Source organism: Microcaecilia unicolor, unplaced genomic scaffold (assembly GCF_901765095.1).
Source record: "Microcaecilia unicolor unplaced genomic scaffold, aMicUni1.1, whole genome shotgun sequence".
NCBI lineage: Eukaryota > Metazoa > Chordata > Amphibia > Gymnophiona > Siphonopidae > Microcaecilia > Microcaecilia unicolor.
The window spans coordinates 86,433-114,361 of record NW_021963350.1 but is presented as its reverse complement, the minus strand read 5'-3'; the positions used below and the strand labels follow the sequence as shown (position 1 = coordinate 114,361).

General features: G+C 45.3%; 2 protein-coding genes across 2 annotated transcripts; both read left to right on the top strand.

Annotated features, from left to right (window-relative positions):
• Positions 1–3,212: 3,212 nt before the first annotated feature.
• Positions 3,213–11,271, top strand: LOC115459235 (melanoregulin-like; the record flags this gene model as incomplete). Its single annotated transcript, XM_030189092.1, is given in 6 exon segments — positions 3,213–3,372; positions 7,429–7,517; positions 9,141–9,269; positions 9,271–9,301; positions 11,057–11,158; positions 11,161–11,271. Coding segments are annotated over 6 exon segments (622 nt in total), but the record flags the coding sequence as incomplete, so codon positions are not given.
• Positions 11,272–13,085: 1,814 nt separating this feature from the next.
• Positions 13,086–16,036, top strand: LOC115459238 (telethonin-like). The gene is given in 4 exon segments (XM_030189096.1): positions 13,086–13,380; positions 14,037–14,203; positions 14,206–14,369; positions 14,372–16,036. Coding segments are annotated over 4 exon segments (567 nt in total). The 5' UTR covers positions 13,086–13,225; the 3' UTR covers positions 14,453–16,036.
• The last annotated feature ends 11,893 nt before the right edge of the window (positions 16,037–27,929 follow it).

Here is a 27,929-nt window from a genome sequence, read left to right as displayed (position 1 = left end):
AATGCAGTCTCTGTCTCGGATAGGAAGTAACATTGGAAGCAGAATGGAGGTGGACTAGGGAAATGGTGGTTTTTAACCTTGAAAAAAAAAAACTGCTGAAATTGGAAGGGGCAATGGGAAATCATTGTCTAGTCAGCTCCTGGGAGGCTGAGCCTGAATTGGAGGTGGAGAGAAGGTGGAAAAGAATAGGATATTCCTGCACAGCCCTTAGCTGGAGGGTGAATAAGATGGAATAGGCTGCAAGTTCACATGATTCCCCCTGATGTGCCAGGGATCAGAGAGCTGTTTAGCCATCATGCTTACATGTACATGGGTGTGTGTGTGTAGGAATGTTGACTCTGGCATACAACGCCTGTGCTTCTTCACCTTCTCAATTCCACTGGTATTTTGTTTTCTGCCCTTCTAACCTGGGATTTGTCCCTTTTTGACCCTAGTCCATGGCCTGCAGAAGAAGATGGGACGAAGGAATGCATTCTATCGTGCGTTTTACCACTGCTGCTCTGCAGTGATGGTGATGAGGAAGTGGAGAAGGATCCTGAAGGTAGCAACTGACTAGAGAAGATTCAAGGATTGCTCTATCTCCGAGTGATGATAGAGCTACCCAAAGGGACACCTTCTTATGAAAAAGGCTGAATGTGTTAGGGGTCTTTAGTTTGGAGATGACTGATCTTGCCAGGTACTTGTGACCTGGATTGGCCACTGTTAGTAACAGGATGCTGAGCTTGATGGACCTTCGGTCTGTCCCAATATGGCAACACTTATAGATAGGACAGAGGGAATTGAATTTTTGTAGTTCAAGGTGTGTTACATTCAGGTACAGTAGGTGTTTCCTCTCCCTCGAGGCTTACAATCTAAGTGTGTACCTGAGGCACTGGAGGTTAAGTGATTTGCCCAACATGGGGAGGAGTAGCAATGGGATTTGAACCCTGGCTTCCTTGGGTCTCAGCCTGCTGCTCTAACCACAAGAGTGATGGAGCAGGTTAATAGAGAATGGCTATTTATGCTTTCCAAACCATACCAGGAAAAGGAGGAACAATACAAAATAACAAGTAGCAGATTTAAAACAAATTGGGTGATGCATTTTTTTTTTCTCAATGAACAAGCTGTAGAATATATTTGCCGAAAGATATGGTCAAGGCATCTGCAATACTGGGCTTAAAAGGGGTTTGGACAAATTTCCTAGAGAAGGGTCCACAAATAATTTTGTAGTCAGCAGATATGGAAAGCTATCAGGTGCAAGGAATGGATCTATTCGCTGAGATCTGCTGGGTATTCCTAGTGTCAGAGACAGGTTGCTGGCTTGATGGACCCAGCATCTAGTTTGACCCAGTATCTTATGTCCTTATGTCTAGGTGTCACATACGTATTGCCATACTGGGAAAGACCAATGGTCCATCGAGCCCAGCATCCTGTTTCCAACAGTGGCCAATCCAGATCACAAATACCTGGCAAGATCCCCAAAAGTACAAAACATTTTATACTGCTTATCCCAGAAATAGTGGATTTTCCCCAAGTCCATTTAATAACGGTCTATGGACTTTTCCTTTAGGAAGCCGGCCAAACCTTTTTTAAACTCCGCTAAGCTAACCGCCTTTATCACATTCTCTGGCCTGTCTGGCTATTAGACCTCTGCATTGCAAACTTGATTGGAAATGAATTTTTTTTAACCTGTTTGCCTCTCACTTTATGTGAAAGTATCTGTATAGTGCCTCTGAATATTTCTGCAGAGTCTGGGCACTTGATTGTGGTTAAGGCAGTCCAGGAACTTAAACTGATTAGCAAGGTTATTTCAATCCTCTGGATAAGATATCCAAATAACTTAGAACAGCAAAAAGGTTGTCCTAAGTTATCTAGATAAGTCATTTGCATAACAGACTAAATATCACCACTTGTCCAGATAAGTTCTGGCACTGACCACGTTATGTGGATATTCAGCAGTGGCCACTATTTGGTAGTGACACTAAATATCCCAATATATTTTAATGAGCACAGCTGGTATTTAAAAAAAAATGCTGGCTGCAGTGACTGAATATTGAACTGAAAGTTACAAACCCAGTCCTCAGGACACACCAAGCCAGTCTGGTTTTCAGGATATCCACAATGAATATTCATGAGATAAATTTGCATGCAGTGCTTCCACTATATGCTAAATTAGCCCCAGATATTCAGTACCAGGCCATGTGTGGGCACTGGCACAGAATATCCAGGGCTAATTGTCCAGCATCTATATAGCTGCCAGAGCTTTCCAGGTCCCGGCTGATATTCAGCTGGGGCCTGCATAACTTCTTAAAACCTGATTTTACTCCTCTCCCAGCCCACCTTGCATCCCTGTTGGTCCAATGGATACTAATGCAGTACCATGAGGCTGCCGCAAGAGGTCATGGTAGCCATTATGTAGAAGCTACCACTAGGAGTAGGAGCGAGTGGGGTTCATTCTTGCCCCCAATGCCCCCCTCCCTCCCGGACCACCAGGGATGTGAGGTAGGCCCAGGGAGGCCAGGAGGGAGGGATCAATTTGGAGATCAGAAGGGGGCTGTATCAGGGAGGAGGGGGATCAGAAAGGGGGCTGTTTCATTGGTGGGGGGGGGGGGGGGGAATCAGGGGCCCTATGAAATTTTTGTAAAAATTATGTGAGTGCTGGCCAATATTCAGTGCCAGCATCTGAATAGTTAAGCAGGCCGAATTAGAACAGCTTTTGAGTTGTCCTAAATTTGCCCACTTAGCTATGCAGGTGCTGGCACTAAATATTGCCAACACCTGCATAACTGTCATCTCCTTTCCAACACCACCAGCCTTTCCTGCCCACTTAAATCGCTTTGAATATTGGGCCCAGAGAGTCTTGCAACACTGTTACTGGGTCTTGGAGCTGAGGTTACTCTCCAAGACCCATCAGGAGAGTAACCAGCAAACCTTAAAAAGTAGGAAGAAAGTACAATCATTTGAGGCCAGGCTTCCCTATCTGAAAGCATGAGGCACTGACTGTTGGTTTATTCTGGACAAGGTGGGGTATTTTATGTGCTGGTGGTGGTGTCAGTTTGAATCCCTGTGCAAACGTCTCAAACATTCCCTAAATCCACACCTTGATCTGAGATTTTCAGCAATGGATGGACATTGAGTGTGTTCAGCCCAGATAGGCCTTGCTTCTGAAGTCCTGCGCTGGGGCTCTGTGGGAGGTCTTTCAGTTTGTGACCCCTGTGATCTTCGTTTTTCAGTGACACACAGCTGTACATCAACCGAGAGGTGAAGCGGAAGTGGACAGAAGAGGCAAACCTCTGGAATGAGCCTCAGGATGTGCCTCGCACAGAGTGGGATGATGACAGGAAACTGTACAACCTTCTTCAGAGAAGATCCAGGACCCGCTGGGGCTCTCAGGTCAGTCGCCTTCTCCTTGCTGACATTTTGTATGATCCCAAGTCCTTCAGTGCTAACTTTTCTCAAAAGATGGGGCTTGGGTTTTAATTTTATTCACCCATGCTGTTGTGTGCCAGAAAACCATTACCATGTTCCACCATAGAGATGTCGTCACTGTCGTGTGTGTGTGTGTTGTATGCTTTGTGTATCTTGTGGATGGAAAGTATCCACTCAATGGAAATAGTTCATTTGTACAGCATGGTCTGCGTTTCTTAGCCTATGATCTGCTACTAAAAATCCATTTATAGAAGGTGAAAATCATCCTGAATTGAAAGGAGAGAGCCGTGAGAATTCCTCAGATCAGCAGCATCCAGTACCTCCCAAGACTCATAGGGAAGTCAGTGGCTTAGTCACCATTTGTGAGGTTGTGTAACACCCATCTACTTCCCCTGCTGGCCTCCATTGAACAGAGGGGGCTGAGGAATGTCTCTACATGAACTGGTTTGCTGGCAGCGAGTGGGGCATGTGTGGGGAGCAGTGGCAGGTCACCAAGACATATATAATTCAGTATTTATGGCAAGCCTGCACCACTTGTCCCTCCTCAGCAGGATGACGCAGAGACATCACCTGTTCCACTGCTCAGAGCCCCTCACCATGGCTTGCCAGGCTGATTTCATATACAACACTTGCTTTTAGCATTGTGATCTCAACACGGTATTAAAAGCTTACTTCTAAAGCTGCCCAGATAAAGCCTGGCTCTCTGCCTACCCCAAAGAAAATTCCCTTATAGGTAATAATCAATCTGTCCCTGATGGTGTTCATGAAGCTTTGACAACATATGTCCTAACACCTGGTGTGAATTGTCTCATCTGTACTATGGAGGCTTCTCATGAATGGAAAAAAAATATTTCTGTTAATCCAACTCAAATCAGACTTAAGTAAGCTGAGGTATATAGAGACAAAAGTGACCTGTCTGGACTTGCATGTTGACAGCTGGTGGCATATCTGTGGATTAGAACTGAGGCACAGGGCAGTCCAAGGTCACACAGAGAGTGGAGTGTGCTAGGGTTGGAACTTGGAATGAGAAAAGTAGAGTTTGTGTGCCTTCAGCGCCACAGTGCAAGTGCACCTCGCTCTGGCTCTTGTGTATGGTGTCTTGTTCTTTGCAGAGTTACTGGGGGCTGAGCTTTCACATTGGTGCACCTTGCTCTGGCTCTTGGGTATGGTGTCTTGCAGTGGTTCTCAAACCTAGTCCTGGAGGCACCCCAGCCAGTCAGGTTTTCAGGATGTCCACAATGAATATTCAAGAGAGAGATTTGCATGCAGTTGAGGTAGTGCATGCAAATCACTCATGAATATTCATTGTGGATATCCTGAAAACCTGACTGGCTGAGGTGCCTCCAGGATTAGGTTTGGGAAGTACTGGTCTCTTGTTCTCTGCATGGTTACCGGAGACTGAGCTTTGATATTGGTTCACCTTCCTCTCACTCTTGTGTATGGTGTCTTGTTCTCTGCATGGTTACCGGAGGCTGATCTTTGATATTGGTGTACCTCGCTCTGACTCTTGTGTCTTGTTCCTGCATGACTGAGGCTGAGCTTTGATATTGGTTCACCTTCCTCCATGGGTGTAGTTTGACTGTTTCATTTGGGGGGGCAAAGGATGGGGCGGAGCATATTAGCATATTCATTTGCATATATTCAAATGAATACACTAATATGGAGGAAGGAAGGGAAAAAGAGCTGGCTTTTTTGGGGAATAACCATAATGAATATGTATGAGATATCAAGCCAGCTCTTTCTCCCTTCCTTCTTTCCTCCTTACCCAGCTCTAAAACACCAATACCCTACCTCGTGAAAAAAAAGGAAAACAAACAGGGCTACAAATACTACACGCTGCAGAATACTGCACCTTGATCACACATGAAAAACACATGACACAACAGACATGACACAAGGAACTAGAAATAAAAAAAATAAGGCAAAATACTGAACTGGAAAGTTACTCAAGAAGTCAGACTGAGCATGCAGCAATACCAGAAAAAGGAATTTTAAGCACCCTTTTAATGGGTTTGCTTATAAATGTTACATTTTATGTATGCCATTTTTTGATACCGTGCAAGTACTATGGTGAGCATTCGCAGTAAATTTGAGAGAGATCATAGTCCACATATCCTGGCTTAGGAGTAAGGTTCATTACTATGTACAAAACAACCCATTTTGAGATATTTCCCATATGAGACTCTTAAGTGGAATTATAGAGATTTAAGTGGAATTCTAGAGATAGTCTTCTCAATCATAAACTACAGTCTCCACCTTTTTCTTCCTTAGGGGAAAATGTATATATTTTTTAGATGTTAACCTTTCAACAGAATAATTATTCAATCAAAATGTTGAATTCTTTAGTCATCTATTACTTGTTGAAGAACTTATTAAAGACTTAATTGCTAGTCCCAGTTGACATATTTATTACAGAGGCTCAATACGTTACCAATACACATGAGATAATGCTAAGCAGTTTACAATTAGTTCATTAAAAATAGAAAAAGTGTAGAGAACTAGAGGGAAAGAAAAGTTCAGGTCATACAAGGACTGTTTGATCAAGGAAGGGCAGAAGAAGGGAGAACATCACCTGGTCTCTTGGTAGGTATTCTAGAATAACCAGATCTTAAGCTTCTTTATTTTAGGGAATGAAAAATCGAGTCTGATGTCTAACAGTAGGAAGTTCCATAAATGTGATCCAAAATAGCTGAAAGCAGAATTTCATGTGATGTCTAAACATAGATGAGATGGAGAAGGAAGGAAGGCATAAGCAGGTCTGCTGAGAGGAGCAAAGGGTTCATGGAGGGTTTTAAGGAATCAATAGGTTAGAAAGATAAGAGAGGAAGGAACAAGACTTATATGGACTAAGATGAGAATTTTAAATAGAATATATGTAGATACAGGAAGCCAGTGTTCAGCAGTTAAGAGTGGAGATGCAGGATCAAAATTATGAGCATCATCCTAACCACAGTGGACAATGAGTTGGAGACATTTAAGAACAGAAAGAAGTAAACCAGTGTATTCTTGCCTATTAGAAACACATTTAAAGTGTTTTAGGAGCAAATATCTGGCCTTGTTAGTATACAACTTCAGCTGTATTTTGGAAAGAACATTTTCAATATTTCATATAGATTTTAAATCAAAATCATGATTTAGCTATAGGTTTCATAAAGTTGACAAGCTAACTTAAGTACCTGAAGATGCTAATCCCACAGCTAGTGGAAGAAAACAGGTTGGGGAATTGTGTATCATACTGAAAGAAGCGATCTTGCTATCAAGTATAAGAAAGAAACTACATGTACAATTATACTCTGACAACCCTTACAAGAACTAAGACAATAAGAAATTTATAAACTCTCAGCTCTCCAAGGTCCCTCGACAGCCCAAACCAAATTAAACAGCTAGGCATTTCTGAAAATGTGTGAATTTGGGGCCATCTGTACTCTGAGTGGCGGAAGTCCAAATGATCACTCGAAAGTATAAGTGTCACACGGGAGAGCTGTCTGTGCTTTTTCATTGATTTTCTTTGGTCCTTATTTGTGGTTCTCTTAGGAGCAGGAAGCAGAGTACAGTTTTAGTGTTTGCTGTCTAACTTTTACCCGAAGTGACGTCGCAGCGATGAACGGGCAGGCAGCGCTGCGGTAGTAAAAGCAACAAGGAGGCAGGTTCAACTCCTTCCTTCACTTCCCTCCCTGCCCTCTCAGCGTCCCGCCCGCCCGAAAGGAAATGACATCAGAGGAAGGCGGGACGCAGAGGGCAGGGAGGGAAGTGAAGGAAGGAGTTGAACCTGCCTCCTTGTTGCTTTTACTATCGCAGCGCTGGCTGCCCGTTCGTTGCTGCGACTTCGGGTAAAAGTTGCCGTTCCAGTCGTCGTCGTTTGGGGGGGCAATGCCCCCCCTCGCCCCCCCCCCCCAGTCTACGCCCATGCCTTCCTCTCACTCTTGTGTATGGTGTCTTGTTCTCTGCATGGTTACGGGAGGTTGAGCTTTGATGTTGGTGCACCTCGCTCTGACTCTTGTGTCTTGTGCAGAGATGCAGGAATTCTGGAGGCGGAGGTTTGACATTAGTTCACTTCAGCAGGTGTGCAGAGACATGAAGGACCGCTGGAAGATGATCCTAGAGGCTTTAGTTGAGGAATGCAAAGGAAAGGGGAACATGTGGATTGAAATGGGCAGCAGTAAGGGGGAGACTGGAAGGAGCCCCCTTCCCACCAGGGCAGGGATAGGACAAAAGGGGACAACAAGGTCATTGCCATAATCCAGTGCTGCCTATGATATTCCAGTCTCTTAAAGTTAAATAACACATCAAAACTAGGACAGGATGGCACCATAGCTACTGTTCACTGTGCCCAAACAAACAGGACTGACATAACAGGATAGATTTAGAATACAACATTCCTGCTGATTGCCAGGGAATTCAAAACAGCCAGCTTCCAGACAGAGAGTGATATGGATACCTAGAGTTTTCTAGTTCTGTGTTCTAACCTCTGACCTTGAGACACACACAAACAAACATAAACACACACAAACAACATACACATATGCACAAAAACACACACACAAACATAAACATATATGCACAAAAACACAACATACCTACATACATACAAAAATACACACACAATCTCTTCCCCTCCCCTTTCCTTTCCCATCCAGAAAAGCATGTTAACAGCCGGACACTAGCCATACTGTAAGTAGCACTCTGCCATGTTTCTAGCCAAGAGCAGAGGTTTGATAGTCATCCATTGGTCTCAAAGGACAGCACTTATGGAGAGCAATCATTAAGTACCATTTTCCCCATCTCACTGCTCTGCCACCTCCTTTTCAGCAGAGTCACCTGGATTATGTCTGGGAATCTTACAAAGAAATTTAGGAACAGAAAATGACCATATGGCCTATTTAACCTGTCCATCCAAACCAACAAACCAGTATCTACAGCCCTTCTTCTCCTCTGAGAGCCTCAGTTCTTGAGCTGTTGAAAACCAGAAGGCAGTCAGATTGTTTCTTGGGGTTTGATTGTTTTTCAGTCTGGAGTTACAGTCGCATTGTGATCAACATATAGCTGGATGGGAGAAAAAGACGTCAGCAGCCTTTGCAGAGATTAAGATTGAAATACCTCAGCAGATTAAGCTGAATGTTTCTTTCATTGGTCATAAAAAAAAAATTCCCAAAGCCGTTTTTATATAATCTTTCAAGCGCTCTAATTCCTGACCTTGTGTTAATAAGAAGTGTACTTTAAATCTTAATTCCAGTTCTAAACTTCTGATTCCAGTTCCCAACTTTTCTAATCGTATAAACATATGAGCTGTGCTGACTTTAAAATCTGTTTCCAGATCAAAACTTTTCTAATTAAAAGATCAATACCAGGTGCCCAGTGAGGCCACCGTTTCACCCAAAACCCTCAGGCTTCTTCAGTTTGGGACTGGATTTAATAATAAGTGCAGGAATTAGAGCACTTGAAAGATTATATCAAAATGACTCTGGGTGTTTTTTATGACCAATGAAAGAAACGTTGAGCCTAATATACAGAGATACTTCAATGTTAATTTATGCATAGGCTTGTTTCTCCCATCCAGTTATATGTTGATCAGATTGTTTTGGGGGGTTTTATCCTCAGTGCTTGACCTATGTTTTCTGATACAGACCTCATCTCCACCTCCACCAGGAGGCCATTCCGTGCATCCACAACCCTTTCAGTAAAGAAATATCTCTGCCCCCTTTCACCCTGCTGATGCTTCTTGCTTACTACACAGGGTTCAGCAGGGAAGCAGATGCCCTGCTAAGCGAGACTTCAAGCATGACTTACGAAAGCCTGAAGAATGCATCGGAGGCCTGGCGGCTGCTGCAGGCACCAGCAGAAGAGACAGGTATCTTTGAGCAGCCCCCCTGAAAGATACCTCTTCTTCGTGCTGGTTTGTCCCTGCTATCTTTGACCCTCTCCCCAGCCTCTTTCTACACCTGATGCTACAGTGCTCAGTTCTCCCCACTCAGAGCACCCCCTGCAGTATGTATGCGATATCCATGTTGCACAGAGGTGCTCTGTGAGTGATGTATGTATAGGATGTGGATAATTTTATAAAATCCTGTTTTACACATGTGAAAGTACTTTTAGAAAATTGCAGGAACTATACCTGCACAAAAAGCAGGTGCACTAGCTTGAGGTGATCTGTTCGTAGGCATTCCTGGGAGTGGAGTTGCAGGTTTTGGGCTTATTTTATAAAATACATGTGTAAATGCATGCATACATGGAGAAAGTGGTGAAGGCGGTTAGCTTAGCAGAGTTTAAAAAGGGGTTGGACGGTTTCCTAAAGGACAAGTCCATAAACCGCTACTAAACGGACTTGGAAAAATCCAAAATTCCAGGAATAACATGTATAGAATGTTTGTACGTTTGAGAAGCTTGCCAGGTGCCCTTGGCCTGGATTAGCCGCTGTCGTGGACAGGATGCTGGGCTCGATGGACCCTTGGTCTTTTCCCAGTATGGCATTACTTATGTACTTATGTACATTTACATCTCTTTGGAGCAGGTGCAAATCCATGTGTAAGGATTTCTGTGCTGCTTCAGTTCTGTGAGCCTGAATTACAAAACTACTGCCTGCACATGCTATAGACATAGATTTCTGTACGGAGGATTTGTTCTTCTTTTGTTGGCCTGGCAGATTTCCTCCTGCTGCTACCTTATACTTCCTGGTTAAGTAGAACCAGAGCCGGGACCTTGTGTCATTGTTGTTAGCAGTGTGCAACACACACACGTTTATTCATTATCTTAAATTGGTTTGTAGTTCAAAAATATCCTTGGTGGGCATCTAGAGTAGCAGGTGTGTTAGAAGCTCTGGATGACTGATACTAAGAAGACTGACGTTGGCGAAGAGGTGGAAGGAGATGATTTGTTTAACCTAAAGTGCTGTGCTTTTCAAACTGGTCCTCAGGGCCCACCTGGCCAGGATATCCACAATGAATATGCATGAGATACATTCACATTAATTGCCTACAGTGTATGCAAACATGTTTCCTGTACATCCATTAGGGACAGCTGGAAAACCTGACTACTCAGGTGGTCCTGAGGACTACTGGTTGATTGGATGAACCCCTAGAAGTGGAGTGGAGTGGAGTGGAGGAGTGGCCTAGTGGTTAGGGTGGTGGACTTGGTCCTGAGGAAGTGAGTTCAATTCCCACTTCAGGCACAGGCAGCTCCTTGTGACTCTGGGCAAGTCACTTAACCCCCCATTGCCCCATGTAAGCTGCATTGAGCCTGCCATGAGTGGGAAAGCACGGGGTACAAATGTAATAAAAAATAAATAAAAAAAATAGAATAGAGAAATGTTCTAGACTGTCCTTCAACAGTCACAAACCTAGAAGAGAGGTTCTAGATAGTCCTTCAAGGGCCCCAAACCTAGAACAAGGAGTTGTTCTTCTAGGATCCTTAAAGGTCACAACCATGTATGCAAAGTAATCTAGTTCTCAGACCAAACTTATGCAAATTTATCTGATGAATATTTCTTCTGGGTATTGTAAAAGCTCAGCTATCCTGGACACCTTGCAGCTTGTTTCTCTATGTGCTCCTTTGGAGAGGTGCTGAGGCTGGGGCACTGCTCTCTGACTTTGGACCAGGAGGGTTGCGGCCTAGGTTGCAGTGGTAGATTGTGAACTGTCTGTGTCCTTCCTAGGATTGACTGATCGTGTTGGATGTGGGAGAAGATTTTGTGTCCCGGGCTAGGCAATGCTATCCACCAGAGAACAATGAGCAGACCGAGGGGAAACCCCTGTCCTCACTGCAGAAGCTATCCCTGTCCTCATCACGCACACATCTGGTGAGGAACCAACTGGTGGAGAAGAAGGGGACAAGGAGGAATCCCTAGAATTGGAAGAGGAAAACTTCTGAAGATCTAGAGTTCCCTACCCATTGCCTTCTTTAGCACCTCCATTCCCACCCCGGAGGTCAGCTCTGGTAAAAGGAAAAAATGCCTCTTCCAGTAGAATTCATCACATGCAGATAACTCATTTTTATATTTAATTTAAAAAAAAGGATTTTTTTAATCATAAATCTGTCTCACTGCAGAACTAGAACACATGTGACTCCTTCACCATTCTCGCCTCAAGAGCTGAGTCTCCGTATCACTGCCTAAGGCCAGCTCTTGAGTCCTCTCCTTCTCTAGTAACGTAGCTCTATGTGTAGTGTGATATGGGGATGCAGATACATTCGCTTCTCAAAACTTAGCTTGTAAGAAATGCTGTGGTTGGTTTGGGTGCCTGAGATGTGCTCTCACATCACACTCAATTGCTCAGTACCTGTTGGAAGCACTGGTGTTCCTGAAAGGGTAACAGAACCAGCTGAAGCAGTCTCGGTTTTACCCCAGCAAATCTATAGGGATTTATAGGACCAGTTTCTGTAACAATGGAATGAACTACATGGCTTTAGACACACTCCAGCCACAGCTACACTCTTTAGAGTAAGAAAAACTATCCCAGATACAGTGCAGATAACCAACATCTCAGGGCTTCCCAGTCACAGTGAGAGAGTAGGCTTTGTACAGGCAGACTTGCAGGGCCTGCTCCTCTTTCTTTACAGAAAGTGCGTTGGGCACACTGTTTCATTTCAGGGGAGAGCAGTCTTTTCTTCATGACTATTGAGCCATTCAGTCATCGGAGCCCTTAGCGTCTGGTTTTGCCGACGCAGGGCTCATAAGATAAGTGATTCATGATAATTTTTTTTAGCTTTATTTGATTTGTCATTTATGTTGGCTGAGTTGGTCAACTGCAGTGCATTTGTTTGATTAGTAGTTACTGGGCACATAATTGCACATAAAATATCACAAGAGTAAGTGAGTGACCCAATGAATGACGTGCAATGTTGCACCCATTAGTGGTCTTGAGTGACTACCACGCGAGTGTTTTAATCTCCGAGGGTGCTCCTCTCATATTATTAGATCTAGTACATTTTGCTGGTTATGTTTGTTCTATTCCTCTTTTTTTACATACATGGCAGAAACCTAAAGTCATCATTCTCCTGCCCCCCCCCCCCCCCCCCCCCCCCCACCACACAAGAGAGGATTAATGACAGTGTTGCTTTTTGTTTAGGAAAGTTTACAGAGGGCTGGTGAATTACTGCTTTTTTTTTCAGTGTAAGGGGCATTAAACAGGAATTTGTTATGTGGCCTCACTGTAATGGTGACAGTTTTGGAAAACACTGGAGGCACACCCATGCAAGCACGTGAAAGATGGATTTTCCATTTGTAATTCTGTATTTTTACATTCCAGCTAACATGAAGGCAGCCATTGTTTTAGTGATACCATGAATGGCACACACAGTCTCCTGTGAATGTTTGATCAGAGGGTTGGGGGCATTTTCAAGGCTGCAGTTGGTGCATCTGGGACATCAAGGTAGTTGCTTAAAGCTTCTGAACAACAATTGGGTAATGCAAGGTGTTCACCCAACAGTAAATATTTCCTTTAACAGAGGGGATGGGTTGCAGAGCCCTTCAGGGTCACTGGAAGATCGTTCTGTCTTGTAGTATGTGGGATGTTATGTGTGATGAGCTTAGTTTAGAACACTGGAAGTCTAAAGTCACTGCTCCAGAGACACATCCTGACCACATGTCTCCTCTAGGAGTGGGCATGAATCTCCAACCAGACCAGATATAGCTCCTTACAACACGGCACCAAAATAGCAACAGATACCTCATATAAATCCCATGCAACTGGGCAGTAAGCCCAGGATAAGATAGAGACAAAACTACAACCCGTCAACTAGGCAGCAGAGAGTTCACAGTGGTAAAGCCTCAGAGTTCCAAGCAACCTGTGAGAACCAAGGAGAGATTACAGCATAGACGACAGTGATGGAGACTTATGGGAAAACTGTGGTATTGAAGACAGCCGGGATCCTGAGTGCAGCAGAGCTGAGCTGTCAATGGAGGGAGGATAACATGGCCAGGAGAGAGCATTTCTCAGCAGAATGGGAAGATCTGTCCCTCTCCACCAGACCTGAGCAAGGGTGAGTGCAAAGCTTAGACTCAAATAAAAACCAGTTGTTTGCCTATCAATTCTTCCTCCCATTCCCCTGTATCTGACTCCTTGAATCTAAGCTACTGGTAATGGCTCCGAGTGCAAAGCACTTTTGGTGATCTTTCATTTGCATTCACTGCGGCTGGCTGGATGATCAGGTAGAATCAGGGCCAGCGTAAACTTTAGGTGATCTAGACATCCACCTAGTGCAGCAGCTTCTGTGGGGGGGGGGGGGGGGGGGGGGGCACAAAAACAGCTGCATTCAAGGCAAAATAATAGATCCTGACTGACAACCACACAAAGGCAAAGAACCATCAGAATGGGTAATTTTCAAAAGCTTTCCAGAACTGTCTTCAGTATGTAAATATACAAAGCAAAGTACGGTGTCTGTATGTGCCTTGTTCCCTCATTGCCTTGTCCTCGTGCTGGCTGTTAAACGTTTTCCTGCAGGCTTGACAAGGGGCATAGATATTGGTATGGGTCATGCATTTGATATACTGCCTTCCTGTGGTAAAGCCAAAGTGGTTTAGATATTATATATAGGTACAGTGAAGTTGGAAGATGGATTTAAGATTGTATCTTCTGCTGCCTTTTTCAACCTCTGCCAGATTATCTAATGCTCACTGCTCTATGATCTCCCTACAGCTGCTTTCTCAGAGAAGTTAATGAACTCCATCATGAGACATACAGCCAGCAGGGCCAGATCCAGTTCATAGTGCAGAGATCCCCCCTGAATATCATGAGAATGGGCCGCCTGGGAGACAGAACAACCGAGTACCACCTGCCCTACCAGCGATCCCTGCCTGTGCCCATCTCAAACCTGTGGACCTCAGCACCAAGGTGGAGAGGGTAGCCACCCCACCAGAGGTGCATGATATGATAGCATTTGAGAGGGCCCTGAGCAATCCAGAGACCAACGGGTTGTGCCAGGACAAGAAGATGATCTCTGAGATCAAGAAGGAGCTACCCCAGTCTTGCAGCCAATCCGAATAGAGTTTGAGAAGCCAGGACTTCCGAGGTCTTTTTCCAGGTCAATGTCTCAGGAAGCCCAGAGAGGCTGAGGAAGCTAAGCATCTTCTGATGCCTTTTGCACATTCTTTTTCCAGTTAGTAAATAATGCACTGCTGCAGCTAGTCTGCCTAAACATCCAGCTATCTTTGACAGTAAGGTCTTTGTGTATGTAATGTGTTAGGACTGGCCTCTTATGTGGCCAGTTATGGCAATCAGTGGACTGGTAGCTGTGAATGCCTGTCAGGTAGGGAGCTTTTGGCCATCAAAATGCTGCATGGTAGAGGAGCTAAGATTATGCATGTGTCTGAAAGAGAGAACTCTATCTCCCCCCTAAGTGCCATGTGGCACAGTGTGGCCCCTTCCTATCACTGAGAGAAGGAGACCTGTAAAGTGGGGATATATTAATTTATAAAGGTCCCACCCAAATTGTTACCAAAGGGTGTCGGATATGTGTGCACCTTTCAGTGTGAGCTGAAAAGTAGTGAGAGCTAGGGAAACTAGGGTTCAAATACATCCTCTCCCCCTCCCCCCGATGATACTACATGTGACCTTGTTCCATGGTGCCTCAAGAAACCACTTAGATTGTAAACTCTCTGAGGAAGGAACTGTATCATCTGAAATTGTTGCCTTGAGCATTTCATGGAAAGGCAGGTTAAAATGTCAAATTCCCTTCTCTCCCCTGGAAACGTGGGGGTGCTCAAATGAAACCTAGTTCAGTGGGGCAGCTGACACATTTCCTTTTGAGGAAGGTTTTTTTTGTTATTATTGTTGTCAGATAAGCAAAAGCCTGTCCTCTAACAGCACACCTGAGGGAGGTTAGTTAGCAGGTGGAACCTTTGGGTTGGATCTAAGGAATAGACAATGTGTAGATAACACCCAACTTGGACTCACAGAAAGATACTAAGCAGGAGCAAGGGTCCTTGTTCCAGGTGTTTCTTACAGGAAAGTTGCAGAGGATTGTGTGATTTCTGGGATGGCAAGCAAGGAGCCCTTTGGGAAGCGTGCAAGAGAGTTACGAGAAAGTGAGCGACTGTAGGATGAAGTGGAACTGGGAATGAGGGGAGGGAGAGGTCTTCCTCCATAGTTGCTGGGGTATGTGGATGCTGACGTGGCTGGAAGTGCTGGATTTGTTTAGACTCTATATTCTGGTGCCTGTCCTGCTTATTTCACATAGCAGAAGCAGTGCAGGATTTATACATACTACAGTATAGTGGGATGCTGGTTCTAAAAATCAGGACTGGCCAATTGTCCCTCCTGGAACTGGATTATTTGGCAGCTTTGCCGCAGTAAAGTGCTGACCTGAACGTCTTCCTCCCTCATCTTATGCTGGAGAAAGGGGAGCTGCCCTTAGAAAGACCCTCACCCCACCCAGATCAGATTGGGAATGTTATGCATGAAGATGAGCAAGAAGGACTTTCCAAATGTGCCGCTTCAAGGGAGAGACCGGCAGTGCCCCCCTCCCCCCCACTCCAGCTCTTCCACTCTCTGGATTATTGTGCGTTGAAGCTGTCCAGTGTGCACTGACCAGGGACTGCACTTATGGCTAGAAAGAAAGTTTTGGGTTTTTTTTTATTTTGCACAAATAAAAAGTCATCTTTATATTTGTATGATAATAAAATATTAAAAGACTCAGAGTATGGCTGGTACTTAGTGCTGAGGAGCTGGAGGCTGGCTGGGGACAAGTTGGGGCTTGAAACTCCTGCTACAAAGGCTTTGAAAATCAGAGATGCCAAGTTACCCAGTTTCAGGCTGGAGATTTTAGGATAGTCTTGGATTTTTGACGACACCATTCTGGTGTGTTATGGGACTTGCAGCACTGATTTCAATAGGCAGGATCGGACACCACAAATTCCATGCTGCTTTGGGATGTAAGTTCAAAACCAGGACTGGCCAAAAAGTCTCCAGCCTGGAACTGGGTAACTTGGCATCTCTACAAAGTTGAACTGGACTTCAGCAGGAGGGAGTAGAAGAGAGTGCTGCTTCTGTGCACTGTGACATCTCACTTCAGGCACATCCTGGGAACCCGGGGTCCTAACAACCAAGATGGCTACCTTCTGGGCCTCACTTCATTCTTTTCTAAAGGTTTCACATTTCCTGGCAAATGAGCTCTCTCAGTTTACTATAAGGCCTGAGTAAATATTTCTGGTTGCCATATTAGTCTACCTGGAAACAAGGGACAAAAAGAAATGGTAGGTGATAGTGGACTAATAAAGTTTCCAGATGTCCCCAGTTTTAGGGGATTTTCCCCAAATTTACATACTAGTCCTTGATTGGTCTTTCTTCAGTAAGCCATTGTCCCCAATTGGAAAAAATTCACCCTGTGCATGCACCTTCTCTTCCTTCTCTCTCTGCAGCAGCAGGAGAAGGCTCTCCGGCACAAAATCTATATGCTGCCGCCTGCCACAGCCAGAGGAGAAAAAGGGGAGTGAACTTGACTAGGAAGAACTGTGCTATGTCAGGTTGGTGTGGTGTGGCCAGGCCCTGTGCGGGTATGAGTGGAGTCAAAAGGTTGTGGCAGAGCACCCACCAGTTCTGGCCTGGCTTTGGTCTCAGCCTAAAAAGGTTTACACATCCTTCACCCTTTGGTAAAATGTGAGGAGGTGGTGAGATGAGAGGAGAGCATGACAATTACAACCTGGTAAAAGGGGTCATTGCTGATAATGCAAAAATTGACCCAGCCCTTCAACAATCCACAAGCATTAGGCCAAAAATTCCTGCCTGGAGCCACAGTATGGATCTGCAGTGTTGAGGAGACAAAGATGAAATGCTATGCTGCCCCTCTGTGGTAAGGCACAGCCAACAGTGCAACACTTTGGGGCCGGCATGCAACTGGGAGATGGAGAGCAGTGTGAGGGAAGCAGCAGTCCAAGAGAACGTCTGCAGGAGGGGAGGTGGTCTATGGCAGAGAGGAGCAACATTGTCAGGCTAAGTAAGAAGAAATCTGCAAGGATTTGAACCACAATGGGTGGTGGACAGTGTTGACTGTGTGAAGTCTGAGTGCCATTTTACCTGGCTCTGAAGGAGGGGAGAGTGAGAGACTGAATGGAAGGGGCAATGGAAGGAGAGAGGGAGGGGTAGTTGAACTAAGGAAGGGGACAGGAGATTGGGGGATAGGCAGATAAATCTGAGAGAGAATAAAGAATTGGTATTTGAATTAAGGACTGGACATTGGAACTGAGGACACAGAGTGACAAAACCACTGCTGAGTGACAGGATGGAGGAGAGAGGAGGTACAACTGAATTTGGGCAAGGGGTGATAGGATGGTTAAGGAACTCTGTGTGGCTTTATATGCCGCCATTTTCTCTGTTTATGAACTGAATATTTTTAGTAAACTATAATTTTTAAGTTTAAAGTTGCCCAACAGGGGCCCCACCCAACTGTCCCAGATTAGCAAAACCAAAATTCAGGTAACCGTACTAAGAATGTATCTGACAGAGACTTAATGGAGGGTGAGGGGAGTCCTCCCCATTAGGAGACTGGTCCTTTTAGGGGAGTCTTTACCTTCTTCCTTTGCTGGTACTCCCCCAAAATCTGCCTTTGAAATTCCCATGTTAGAGGGGAAAATACAGCCATAACTAGGACTTAATATAGATCACAGCAGAAGATTAGATTTCAAGCACCCTGGGGAGTGAATAAAAACAAACAGCAGGGACTGGCCATGTCAACACATACCAGATCTCAGAGGCATCTTGCATGGATGTTTCACACATTACAATATGTCTAAATTTACAGTGCAGGATTTCAATAATGACTGTATGTGTCATGGACTCAAATTATTTCAAAACATCTGTGCCTCAATTCATACCTTTTATATTGAGGTTTGAGCATTAAGGCCCTTCTGCCCAGCTCTGCCCATGCACCTCACTCCTGCTCAGCAGCACTGCCTGCTATTCCAGTACTGAGACTCCCATACAAAAGTTTCTGCTAATGCACCTCACTCCTGCCCTGTAGTGCCTCCTGTTATTCCAGCAAACACACACATGGTTCTATTAGTGCACATCACTCCTGCCCTGCAGCACCCAGTACTGAGATCCTCACACACAGCTATGCTAATGTACCTCATTCCTGCCTGGCAACAAATCCTGCTGTTGGAACACTGAGGCCTGCCTGTAGCTCTATCAGTGCACCTCACTGCTGCCCTTCAGTTACGAGTGAAAGAGTAGCCTATTGGTTAGAGCAGTGATGGCGAACCTATGGCACGCGTGCCAGAGAGGGCACGCAGAGCCCTCTCCCTTGGCACGCGCGCCAGTCGCTGGTCCGCTCCGCCCACTCTCCCTCCCTCCCTCCGAGTACCAGACCTGCCTCCCTCCCTCCCACCAAACACCACGCTGCTTGCCCTCGCTCCTTCCCTCTTCCAGACAAGCTTCAACCCGCCCGTCCTCCCTCGCTCCCAGCACCACCCCCCTCCTCCTCCTCCTCTGAAATTGAAAAAACGTACCGGGTTAAGGCAGCGTCAGCAGCGGCAACGAAAAGCGTAGTCTTCACTGGCGCACTTCCCTTCTGTCTCGCTCTCAAGCTCTGGTCCCGCCGTCATCTTGAGAGCGAGACAGAAGGGAAGCGCGCCAGTGAAGACTACGCTTTTCGTTGCCGCTGCTGACGCTGCCTTAACCCGGTACGTTTTTTCAATTGCAGAGGAGGAGGGGGCCGTGGTGCTGGGAGGGAGGGAGGGTGGAAGGACGGGCGGACTGATGCTTGTTTGGAAGAGGGAGGGAGCGAGGGCAAGCGGCGTGGTGCTTGGTGGAAGGGAGGGAGGTCGGCCTGGTGCTGGGTGGGAGGGAGGTAGGCCTGACGCTGGGTGCGAGGGAGGCCTGATGCTGGGTGCTGCTGCGTGGTGGGAGGGAGGGAGGCCTGATGCTGGGTGGGAGGGCGGTAGGCCTGACGCTGGGTGCTGCTGCGTGGTGGGAGGCCTAATGCTTAGTGCTGGGAGGGAGGTCTGGTGTTGGGTGCCGCTGGGTGGGAGGGAGGGAGGCTTGATGCTGGGTGCTGCTGGGTGCTGGGTGGTTGAGAGGGAGGCCTGATGCTGGGTGCTGCTGGGTGCTGAGTGGGTGGGAGGGGGGAGGCCTGGTGCTGGGTGGGAGGGAGGCCTAGTGCTGGGTGGGAAGGCTGGCGGCCTAATGCTGGGTGCTGGGTGGGAGGGAGGGCGGGCGGGCAAGGGGGAGAGGAGAGTGGCTGGACATGGGTGGCTGGAGAGGAGGGTGGCTGGAGGGGAGAGGAGGGTGGCTGGACATTTGTGGCTGGAGGGGAGAGGAGGGTGGCTGGACATGGGTGGCTGGACATTTGTGGCAGGAGGGGAGAGGAGGGTTGCTGGACATGGATAGAGGGCAAGAAATGAAAAAAGGAGGAAAGTAAAGAAATAAATGGAAAGGAAGCCCTGGAAATGGAGTTAAGAGAACAGATAGAGAGCAGCAGAATCAGCGACTAGGACCAATATGGATAGAAAAACAAAATCACCAGACAACAAAGGTAGAAAAATCATTTTATTTTCATTTTAGTGTTTGGAATATGTCCAATTTGAGAATTTACATCTGCTGTCTTATTTTGCACTGGGTATACTGGAGCTGTAATAACTTACAGAAATGATTTATAATGAAAGAAAATCATGTTATTTTTTTCTCCTATACTAGTATAATATTTTCAATGATGTCTGTTTATATGCGCCATGGCTGGTGTAAGGGGGTGTGGCTATCATAGGGGTGGAGTCATATGTGGTGACCCCACCCATAATGAGTACCAGCACTTCGCGATAAATAATTAGATTTGGGGTTGATGTTTGGGCACTCGGTCTCTGAAAGGTTTGCCATCACTGGGTTAGAGCAATGGGCTGAGACCAGGCAAAGCCAGGGTTCACGTCCCACCTAACCCTCTGCTCCGCTGCCTCAGGTACAAACTTGTAAGCCCTTTCAGCACAGGAAAATATGTACTGTACCTGAATGTATCTTGTCTTGACCTACTACTGCAGAAGAGCAATATTCTAAATTCTTCCCCTTCAGCACCCCCTGTTTTTCACTACTGAGATGCAACCAAACCCCCCCCTCTACACATAACACTACTGCCAATGAACCCTTGCATGCCCTGTGGCACCCCTGCTATTCCATGATTGATCCCCCCCCCAACAACACACACACACACACACACACACACACACACACACACACACACACACACACACACACACACACACACACACACACACACCACACACACACACACACACACACACACACACACACACACACACACACACACACACACACACACACACACACACACACACACACACACACACACACACACACACACACACACACACACACTACACACACACACACACACACACACACACACACACACACACACACACACACACACACACACACCAAGCACTGTCAATGCACCTCACTCCTGCTAATATAGAGATAACAGCTGTGTATTTATCCCCCAGCTCTGTCTTGATTATGCTGTCAGGCAGCAGGACTGAGATGAAAGGAATATTGAGGAAGGTATTCAGCTGCTGTTAAAACAATACACAGGGAACTGGACCACCTAATCCTAGGCTATCTAGTGGTATGTGGCAGGGCTTTTCACCTACTGAATAAAGTCACAACGTGACTGCAGTACCAGGCTGCTGTTTCCCCTTCCCTCGCCTTTGCCCTTGCTTGCCCTTCTCCCCTCCCGAATGCCATGTTCACATATTTCCATTGCAGAGTTTGGTCATTCTAAATTGGAGAATTAAACACGCCAGGGAATCAGGCAGAGTAACAGTAAATCCAGAGACAGCCCCCTCCCAGCCATCACGTGTCATTTCAGCAAAACAGGATTACCTTTCTGCAGCCCATCCCAGTAACCCTGGGGGGCTGAACTGTTCCAGGAAATCTCTCTTCTTCGCTGCCAGACATTTGCTGTAGAAATCAAAGCTCCTTCAAGCTTTGGCCTGGCATGGACAAGTCTCATTCCTTTGCTGCTCTTTAGGGTAACCATATGTCCTCTTTTAAAAGGACATGTCCTTCTTTTGGAGTTCATCCGACATGTCCTCCAGGTTTTTAAAATTTTTTTAGGAAAATATCCTCTTTTTCTTTTATGTGCCTATGACCAACATTCCTTCCCACATAATGAGAGAAGCCAGTATCAGGCAAGTTCCCACCCACCAATCCCCCCCCCCCCCCCAGGAGTGTAGCCAGACACCCAATTTTGGGTGGGCCTGGGCCCAAGATGGGTGGGCAGAAGTACTCCGCAAGTGATTTGGTTTCTCCCTTTCTCACCTGCATGCCATATGGTCTCTCAAACATCACCCCCTCCACTGCATACCTTTTAAATAGCAGATTTTCACCGACAGCGAGCAGCAACTAATACACACTGCTCATGGTAAAATAATATCCTATCTGTATACTTTAATGAAGAACTCGGGGCCTTGTATACCCAAATTTGTAGAGATATGGGGTAGAGATTTGGGCCTTTCACTTTATAATCAGGACTGGTCACATATCTCCCAGAATACTTTTCGACTCTTCATCTCTGTGAGCTTGGTGGAGAATGGGATAAAATCTCTTTATGGGTGATATATGTCCCCATCACGATTGGCTCGAATTTTCCCATCTCGGAGGAGTCAGTGATGGAGAGACTGTGGGCAGAAGGGCACCTACGTGCATATGTGGTGGGAATATGCTTTTGTTTACCACTTTTGGAAGGAGTGGGTGAGAATGTTTTCTAATGAGGCAGGGCTGGTGCTGGGCAGACTTCTATGGTCTGTGCCCTGAAAATGGCAGAAACAAATCAAGTTCAGTTATACGCAAAAAGTAGCATATATGAGTTTATTTTGTTGGGCAGATTGGATGGACCGTGCAGGTCGTTTTCTGCCGTCATCTACTATGTTACTATGTAATGTGTGTTCCATAATGGCTAATCCTAGTCTTTTTCTTTTGCATTTGCCACACACATCAGTGCCACCAGAGATTGTTAAATTGCTATTGCCTTGTATTGTGGTCCTCTGCCGTGAGGTGGCTAAATGTTAGTGTACAAAGGTGTTTCCTACCTCTTCCCAAGTAAGAAATGCCCTTTGGGAAGCTTATTATTTGTGTTAGCTGACTGCTCAAAAACGTGGTAAGCTGATGAAATTTGAGAAGTTGCGGCGACTGTTTCTGCTTTGGTTCCAGCACACATTTTCATGATCTATGCGTCCATGTTGAACTGGATGTTCTATTGACCGATTATTGCTTTACAATGTGTTATAGTATGTTGAATTGTATGGATTCATTACTTTGAATGTTTTAGGGATTTCTTTCTTCATGTTATACTAACACTGTAGGGGAAGCTTAGCCGAGATTGGGTTGCAGAGCCGGTGGTGGGAGGTGGGGCTAGTGCTGGGCAAACTTCTACGGTCTGTGACCTGAGAATGGCAGAAACAAATCAAGGTCAGTTATACACAAAAAGTAGCACATATGAGTTTATCTTGTTGGGCAGATTGGATGGACCGTGCAGGTCTTTTTCTGCCGTCATCTACTATGTTACTATGTTACTATGTTGGCCCCACAGCCTTCCCTCTGATGTAACTTCCTGTTTCCGCATAGGCTGGAATACATCAGAGGGAAGGCTGTGGGGCTGGTGCAAGCAGTATGTATCAGTCGCTGCTCACTGCAGGCGAAGATCTGGTATTTACAATGTATGCAGGAGGGACAGTTGTTGGGAGTTTTTGGCTGGTGGGGCTTGAGGAATCCCTGCCAGCCACAGCATAGATGTGCTGCTACTGGGTGGGCCTGAGCCCACCTGAGCCCACCCTTGGCTATGCCACTGCCCCCCCCCCCCCCAAGACAATTCCTACCTAGGACAATTCCCCTCGGGACAATTCCCATCAAGGACTTCCCCCACCCCCACCCCCACCCCTCAGTCATTTACCACCCTCCCTAGCCTTTTTTTACCAACCATAACTTGTAGGTCTCAGAAGTCTTGGCGGTGCTTTTTTTTATGGCGTCTGGGACAAGGAGGTTAGAGCAGCATATGGATGTACACAGAGGACATATAATAACAGAATAACTTTTCATAGGTAGAGTAGTAATTTGTTATAAATCATAATCAATGTGTCATTTTGAGGGGCTGAATTAGGTTGAAACCTAGTTTGAGGGGGTGGGGCAGGGGGGTATAGCCACCCCCCCCCCCCCCCCCCCATGAACTGCAGTTTGTATTTTTCTAAAAGCAGCAATAATAACAGACTGGATCACGTCAGAAAACCTGAACCTGCTTTTCATCAATGAAACCTGGGTCCACGATCAAAAGGACCCCATAATCCTAGACCTATGCCCCCCAGGATACAAAATCACTCAATGGACCAGAAAGGAAAAGAGAGGCGGAGGTATAGCACTGATCCATCGATCCCACTTCACTACCGTAACCACTGCCGAGTCCATAACATCCCAAATTGAAATCGCCTCAATCAGAATCCACCACACAACCCTGCTTGATCACCTAAATTGTGTCCTGTTTTATAGACCACCAGGCAACTGGAACGAATGCCAATCACACTTCATGGACTTCAGATCTAACACCTGTGTAACTAACCCCAATGTACTCATATTGGGAGATATCAATCTTCACCTAGAAGATCCAAACTCTACCAACGCACGTGAATGCAATGAATTTCTCCATTTATAGGACCTTAAATGGACACACACTCAAGCAACCCATGACAAAGGGCACACACTCGATCTTATCTCATACAAACTGCCCACAGAGCAGAACCTAACAATATCAGATATTAAATGGACACCCACACCATGGTCAGACCATTACAAGCTAAACCTATCCCTACTCTGGCGGGAAAGGGGTTCACACCGCACACAAGAACACAAAACCTACAGCACAAGAGGCCAAATAGACTCGAAAACATTCTGGCAACGGATGTACAACGATGAATGGACAGCACAATCCGACTCTACACACTACCTCTCAGACTGGGACAAAAGATGTAAAAACATATTAGACGAAATAGCACCATTACAAACAAGAACCTCACAAAGGCATAACTCGATACCTTGGTACAACGAAGAACTGAAAAAACTAAAAACACAAACCAGGAAACTCGAACGAGCTTGGAATAAAATAAAAGATATGCAAACACTCAATGCATGGAAACTAACGCAAAGGAAATACAAATACGCAATAAGACAAGCCAAAAGATTATACTACAAAACCAAAATCGGGCCTGACTACAAAGACATGAAAAAACTATACCAACGCGTGAAAAAACTACTAGATACCACCTTGGTCACCACAACCAACACAGACATCCCATCTGCAGACAAACTTGCCACATACTTCAATGAAAAAAATATAAACCTACGCAACACACTACCTCAGAACATCACCGACATCGAAAACTTCATCGAGTGTATGGACCCAACCCTTGGTGAATACCCAGTGGACAGATTCTGGACAAGCTTCGCTCTCCTCACCACTGAAACAGTCAAACAAGCGATCAACAGGTTCTCCAAGACTCAATGTAAATTGGACACTTGCCCCAGTTACCTACTAAAATCCGCCCCCCACCGCTTCATAACAGACCTCACATCCCACTTAAACTACATGCTCCAACATGGTCTCTTCCCTAAGGAAAATGGTAACATCCTACTCACCCCAATACCAAAAGATACCAAGAAAAAAAACAAACGATATCACCAACTACCGCCCAGTAGCATCCATCCCACTGCTAGTCAAACTGATGGAAAGTATGGTAACCAAGCAACTCACTGACTACATTAACAAATTCTCAATATTACATGAATCTCAATCAGGATTTCACTCCAACCATAGCACCGAAACAGTACTAATTACTCTCTTAGTCAAATTACAGTACTAATTACTCTCTTAGTCAAATTCAAACAAGAAATTGCAACAGGCAAAAGTGTACTTCTCCTCCAATTCGACATGTCTAGCGCGTTCGACATGGTCAACCATAAGATTCTACTAAACATCCTAGAATACTTCGGGATTGGTGGAAGTGTACTTAGCTGGATCAAGGGTTTCCTAACTACTAGTACTTATCAAGTGAAATCAAACTCGAACATATCATCACCATGGAAAGCAGAGTGTGGAGTACCTCAAGGATCACCACTATCACCACTCCTTTTCAACCTAATGATGACCCCACTAGCCAAGTCCTTACCCAATCAAGGCCTTAACCCTTTCATTTACGCAGACAACATCACAATATGCATCCCCTACAAACATGATCCAACAGAAATCATCAATGACATCAAACTCAGCTTGAACATCAAGAACTCATGGACGAATGCTTTCCAACTAAAACTTAACTCAGAAAAAACACATTGTCTCATCCTCTCATCTCAATACAACACAAATAAACCCACCAACATAATCACCCCAGACTACACCCTCCCGATCTCAGACAGCCTGAAAATACTCGGAGTCATAATCGACCGAAACCTCACGCTAGAGAGCCAAGTGAAAGCTACAACAAAGAAAATGTTCCATTCAATGTGGAAGCTCAAACGATTGAAACCTTTTTTCCCCAGGGAAATATTTCACAACTTGGTGCAATCCATGGTACTAAGTCACCTAGACTACTGCAACGGAATCTTTGCGGGATGCAAAGAACAAGTTATAAAAAAAAACTCCAAACTGCTCAAAACACAGCAGCCAGGCTTATATTTGGAAAAGCGAGATTCAAAAGCGCCAAACCCGTTTGAGAAAAACTGCACTGGCTCCCAATCAAAGAACGTATTGCATTCAAAATCTGCACCCTGGTTCATAAAATCAACTATGGCGAAGCCCCGGGATACATGACAGACCTCATAGACCTACCAACCAGAAACACATCAAGATCAAAACGAACAAATCTAAATCTCCACTACCCAAGCTGCAAAGGACTCAAATACAAATCAACCTATGCATCCAGCTTCTCCTATATAAGCACACAACTATGGAATGCACTACCAAACGCCGTGAAAGCAACATTTGACCACCTAAACTTCCGGAAACTACTAAAAACTAACCTGTTCAAAAAGGCATACCCTAACAATTCAACTTAAATGTCCTAACTCTGCAATATAACATAACCAAAGCTCGTGCATTAACTCTTCCTCCTTACGATTACCCAATGTGTCTGTCACACATGAACTCTACTCTGCCACAACATCACTCTGTATTTGTTCATACCGATATTGGCGATCGCCTGTACGGTAACATGTAAGCCACATTGAGCCTGCAAATAGGTGGGAAAATGTGGGATACAAATGTAATAAATAAATGTTTTATTTACTTATTTATGACATTTAGATCCTGAATTAAACATGAATTAGGTTGAAACCTAGTTGGGGGGGCATTGTCCCTCCATTTACAAACTGCATGGTGGAAGGGGAAAGGGATGTGTAATAGATAATGTTGGAGGGGTGTGAGGGGGTACTGGCCCCCTAAATGACCTGGAAGAGAAAAGGGAGGGAGATTACTGGTCCTAGTGTGTTTTGTATTTTAGGGGTTATGGGTGGGAATTGGTTCAGTGCAATTGTCCTAGGTGGGAACTGACCTAGAACCAGAGAAACCATCTCTGGCCTATTAGTGAGTCTGGACACATGAGGCTGCTAAAGAGAGAGAAAGGCATTGCTGATCTCGTCTCTGTTTCCCTGCTGGTTGAATCTGTCAAAGAAATTTTGTTTATGCAGGCACACCTTTAAGCATATGATTTTCACACATATCTCGGAAGCCAAAGTTGTTGAAAGGATATCCGCTCTTCTGATAAGTACACATGGACTCAGTCAAATTCAAATCTGGAAGTTTTTGAAAAGTAGATTATTGTACTGTGAGTCAGTCACTTTTTGATGAGTGTCTATTAACTCAAAGCCATTTACACATTTGCTATGATTAAATATTTCTTTAGCAAAGATAGCAACTATTTTTTTTGTGTGTGTTCTGTTTGTTGTCTCCACAAATATGGTAACCCTACTCTTGGACTGAGGCTGGACATATGGAAGAAGGTTGGGGAAAAGGCGAAAGATTAGCAAGATCCAATCACCTTTTAGAAGAAATACAAATGAGCTTCAGCAGGGAGCTTACAGCTGATATGGAGGGCAGGAGCGTTAAACAGTGGCGCCTCTCAGTAATTGCAGAAACCCAGGCATCAGTGGGGTGACCCTCAGCATCCCTTTTTCCCAATGTAAGATCCAGGGACATGTTATAGGAAAAATATACTGGCTAATTAAGGAGAAGTGTGTCATGCTGGGAGTGGTATGGTGTACAGTACACTGGTTATCTTTCCTGCTTGTTTCTTACTGCTTCAGGGCACTGGACGCTGGCTGGATCCCTTCCTGACTTCCCTCCCTGGGCCCCAGTGTGTCTAATGCCAGTCCTGCCAGTTTTATTATTAAAAAGCTTACATGCATGAAACCTGAGTCTCCTTCCTTTGGTATTTGTAAGTTAGCCTGAGAGGGGCCATGTGCTGTGTGTGTGTCTCTGCATGTGTGTGCACATGTGTGTATGTGTCTCTGCGTGCATGTGTGTATCTCTGTGTGTGTCTGCATGTG